This window comes from Vitis vinifera, chromosome 17 (assembly GCF_030704535.1).
Source record: "Vitis vinifera cultivar Pinot Noir 40024 chromosome 17, ASM3070453v1".
NCBI classification, from domain to species: domain Eukaryota; kingdom Viridiplantae; phylum Streptophyta; class Magnoliopsida; order Vitales; family Vitaceae; genus Vitis; species Vitis vinifera.
The window spans coordinates 14,923,681-14,928,559 of record NC_081821.1 but is presented as its reverse complement, the minus strand read 5'-3'; the positions used below and the strand labels follow the sequence as shown (position 1 = coordinate 14,928,559).

At 31.4% G+C, this 4,879-nt stretch overlaps 1 protein-coding gene across 2 annotated transcripts; it reads left to right on the top strand.

Annotated features, from left to right (window-relative positions):
* Positions 1–1,668: 1,668 nt before the first annotated feature.
* On the top strand, positions 1,669–4,429 carry LOC100854679 (putative F-box protein At4g10190). Of its 2 annotated transcripts, XM_003634866.4 has the most exons (4): positions 1,671–2,052; positions 2,674–3,342; positions 3,631–3,862; positions 4,073–4,429. In XM_003634866.4, the coding sequence occupies exons 2-4, from the start codon at positions 2,815–2,817 to the stop codon at positions 4,093–4,095; spliced, it is 783 nt and encodes a 260-aa protein (XP_003634914.2). In that variant the 5' UTR covers positions 1,671–2,052; positions 2,674–2,814; the 3' UTR covers positions 4,096–4,429. The 2 variants fall into 2 exon arrangements, with proteins under 2 accessions (XP_010645770.1, XP_003634914.2); XM_010647468.3 differs by having other exon boundaries at positions 1,669–2,052; positions 2,674–3,862.
* The last annotated feature ends 450 nt before the right edge of the window (positions 4,430–4,879 follow it).

Below are 4,879 nucleotides of genomic sequence, written 5' to 3'. Positions count from 1 at the left end.
AGCTCATTGGAATATGCCGACTCAAAGATCTCTATGTTGTGCTACTAGAGAAAATATAATCATGTCAAATTGAAGGGGAGCTAATTGATAAGAATATCACTACACTACACTCTTTTTTTCTTTGTCTAGGTTTTGTCCCATTGGGTTTTACTGGTAAGGTTTTTAACGAGCCAGTTATAGTAATCCAAAAGAATATTGTACTCTTTTTCCTTCACTAGGGTTTTTCCCATAGGGTTTTTCCTAATTAGGTTTTAATAAGGTATATTCTTATATCATCCAAAGGGGAGTGTTATAAAATATGAGAATTTATCGGATTATGGAAACTTATGGATGATCATTCATATTGATGTATATCTCTTTGTAACTCCCTATAAAAGGGAGATACCTTTTATGAAAATTCTTCTCATTCTCTTCCTACATTTTATTATATTTTTCTTTGAATATCTTTATTTATTCTCTTGTCTTTTCTTCTCCTTATTCTTTTATTTTACAACAAAGTATAAATAATTTAAAGAAACATAAAAGATAATTTTATATTATTATAATATATTATCTATTACTATAATATATTTGATTTATATATTTATAAATATTATTTATTAGTTAATATTGTATTTTTAATTTATCATTTTATATTTATTTTAATTAACTTTACGTGATTTATAAATTATTTAAAACAAATAGTTTATTGTTAAACTACTGTTTTTTTTTTTATTTTTAATAATGAATATATATATAGACAACTACTAAGTTTAATTTTAATTATTTCATTGATAAAAAATAATTCACTCATTAATTACCTTTAGAAATGCTTTTTTTTTTTTTCCAGTTGAGGGGTTTGCCTATACAACTTATAAATTGAAAAAAGTCATCATTAGGAATGATTAAGAAATATGATACTAATCATTATTAATTATTATAAATTAATTTTTAAATATTATTAATATTTAAAATTTTGATTTTTAGAATTACCATAATAAATTTGATTGATTAGTAAAAAGTTATAAGTAAGATAAGAATGAACAACAAATTCACATGTAAGATTTTATCAAACATAATGAAAATAAATATATATTATTCCAAAAAAAAATCTTTTTCAAATATTAAATGATATTTTATAAATTTATTAGAGTTAAAACAATTTATTTGAAATAATAATAGATAAAAAAAATTCTAGATCATTATAAAAAATAAAAATAATAAATTGAAATATGGTTTCAATTTTTTATCTAATATTATAAACTTAAAAGGAAAAAAAAGTTTTTTAAAATATTAAATTATTCAAATATTAAATCATTGATATTCTATGAATTCTCTAGGGTTATGATGAATAAGTGAAAACTAAAAAAGTTTTATATGATTATAAAAAAAAAATAGGGATAGCATTTCAATAAGATATTAAATTACGAAAGCAGCATTATCCAATACGTGTTCAACTACTTGTACTAATAATATAATAATTGAAACATGACTTAATAAACATTATGAATTTCAAAATGAATTTAATTTAATTTCACCAAAAATTCAAACATGAGCAAATGAATTAAAACATTTTAAGAAAAGAAAACTTAACTATTAAGACAACTTAAAGGTGGTCATCGAGACTACTTTCGTTTCCAACACATAGTCAACGCGTCTCCTCTTTACCTCAAAGGATTATATGAATTGATTTGTTTTATTTAGCCCGTTAATATCAAAGTCTTTGCTTGACTCGTCTATAGGTTGGAAGATCACACTGCGTGAGCAAAAAGGTGAGCCGCCATTTGTTCAAAACACGCCAATATGCAAGTCTTTGCTCGACTTTTTCTAAGTCCCGAATTATTTTTGGGAAGGAATAGCATCATAATAGCTGTTCCCGGTACAACTGTGCCATGATACAACCTTATTCTTAATCCACCTTTCATTTGTCGGTATGCTGTTCCCGATGGCTATAAAGACACAGGCTGCGGAAGAATCAATGTTGGCCTCCTTTTCATTCCCTCAAGAAACAATTTCCATCTGCTATTTTCCTGGCTTGGTCTGAGGGTGAGGGCAAGGTTGATGACATATTTGGTGAGTTCCGAAGCTCTGTTGTATCTATTCTTATTCTTCTGTGTACTGATCAAGATTTTGCTTTCAATTTACATTAATTTTGAATAAAGTGTGTCTTCCCTTTTGACTTTCATGTTTCGGTTTTAATCTTTTGTCTATTGGTAATTGACTGGGTAATTCTACCATACCCATGAACCCCGACCTTGATGAAGATGGTGGTTGTTTTCTAGAGGGTTTCAGGTTCGAGAGCTAGATTTTGGACCACCCAGAGTCAGTCTAGTAGAACCATAGTTTAGAAGTCTGTAATAAATTTCTACAAAAGTACTCTAAATGAGGCTTTGTAAAATGCATCGGACTTTCTAATGTTATCTGATTTGCATAACTTTATCAAAATTAATACCAGATTTGTGTCAAAGTTACCTCAAAATCTGGTTCTACTCTCCTTTGGACCTTAGGAGAATAGGGCGAGTATTCAGAGTCCTTTTGCTCTGGGCTATATATGAGTCATGCATACTGATACTCTGGCATAGCAAACCTACAATACAGTAACCAAAGAATATATCACTTCAGATGTTGATTTATGATAGCATACTATAAATGAAACAATTAAAGTATGCTTTATGAATATGTGTTTATTTACAGATATTGCACAAGAAGAAAGCATGAATGCAGGGTATTGTTACAGATTTTATTCTGCTTCATTGAAATTCAGAACAAAGATGTGACGCACTTCTATGCAGCAAATCCTCAGAGTGGTAATCCGGTGAATTGGAAACTGGAAAAATGGACAATGTACGCTGCACGTCGATCTGTACTTGGACTGAGAATTGGGTTGAAGAGGAAGACATCACTACCAATATTCTCTCAAGGCTTCCTGTTAAGTCCCTTTTGATGTGCAAGTCTGTCTCTAAACGCTGGCGGAGGTTGATATGCAGTCCTGATTTTGTTCTGTCTCAGTTAAGGTGGTCCAGAGAAAACCCCAGTTTGATATTCTTTCTTCGTTACGAGAACGAGTTGATAAAAATTAGTGGAGAAGTTTTTGAAAGGATCCCTCTTCCGTTTGGCCAAAGGCCAAACAATTGTGACATGATTTGTTCCTTCAATGGCTTTATCTGTTTGACTAACTATATTGGGCGGAACCACAATATCCTTATCTGGAATCCTGCTACTCAAGAAGTCCAGCTACTTCCCACAACCACTCTATCTAAAAAGCCACCCAAAATTGGAGTTGCTTATGGACCTGGAACATATAAACTATTTCGGATTTTCTATCCAGCAAGCAAATCTCAACCTGGATATTGTGAATGTGAGGTATATTCATCAATCACTAGGTCCTGGAAAGGCATAGGAAGTGTTACATATTGGCCCATGAGTTCAAAACATGTATCAATTAATGAAACAGTGTACTGGTTCATCAGTGCAGAAAAAGATAGAACAGTAGCTGGATCCATCCTTGCAGTTGATTTGGAGGAGAATTTTAGAAAAATTAGCCTTCCAGAGGAAGTCTCAAGAAACTTGTCTCTGGTTGATCTTGAAGGTTGCTTATCTCTGATATCTATACATGTTGAAGCTAATAGGTTTGATCTTTGGGTTTTACAGGACTACAAAAATGAGGCAATTTGGTTCAGGAAATGCAGTGAAGATATGCCCATCTTAGAAATTGGATATGTTTTCTCAGTAGTGGCACAAAAGAATGAAATCTTGTTCATGCTTGTGGAAAGGTATTTCCTCTATAATATCGGCAGCAGGACTTGGAGGGAACTTGACTGGGGTGATGTTTTGAGGAGGAAGTATCCCACTGCATTTGCATTCACAGAAAGCCTCCTCCCTTGTAAGTCCCAAAACTGGTTTTAAACCATGTAATTCAGCAAATTAAGCTGGTTCTACCTTCTCCTAGCAGTCCCTAATATTACATTTTTCAGTTTCAGTAATTTTAATCAAGCACATTTGTAAATGGTTAGATGCAATTAGGTTTATAGTTTGGACTTTTAAGTTAAGAAACGAAGAGTTTCTGACATTTCCCTTTAATGTCTTCTAACAGGTACAGGAACCATTGGTACATAGAGCTTTAGGAAGGCATGCAGGTCTCCATATGGTTGAGAACAGAGTAATTATTATTGGAGTTCTTGACAACTCAATGCCAACCCACCTTCTCTCTTGTTGGTATAAAAATAAGGCTGATGGAGAAATCAAAATTGATCACTTTCTTCCACCATTAAAGAGACAAATTGCACATGATGTTTTCTATGCTTGGCCCTATTAATATAATGGAGGACATGACAATCCCTAGCTGTGTTATAGCTGTTAAAAATTTCCTTTTCTTTTTGCACCCTTCACTAATCTTGGTTAATTAAAGATTGATTATACTTTATATATAAGGAATATTTTTGTTAGTTGATAATTTTGTTTCATTTATATATTGATTCCATCACTGCTTACTTCTTTTGGTCTTTACTGTCACCATCAAATTTAAGTTGTTCAAAAATTGATATCAATGTAATAAAGTACTTGTTTGGGGTGTTATAACCATTGTTTTAAAAATTAGACCGGACCGGCCGGTCCAACCGGTCGAACTATCAACCGGTGAACTTTAATTTTACATAATATATAAATTATATATTTATTACATCATCGGTTCAACCGTGATTCGACTGTTGATCCGACCAATGAACTGTGAATCAATAATTTTTTCGATTCAATGATCGGTCCGATTCTGAAAACATTGGTTATAATATTGCAATGAATAGTAAAAAAGAAAAGTAAATGAAAATTGAAGTAAAAATATATGAAAAATAACAAGATATGAGAAATCACTCAGAGGTAAAATTGAATCCCCTATTGAAGCCGT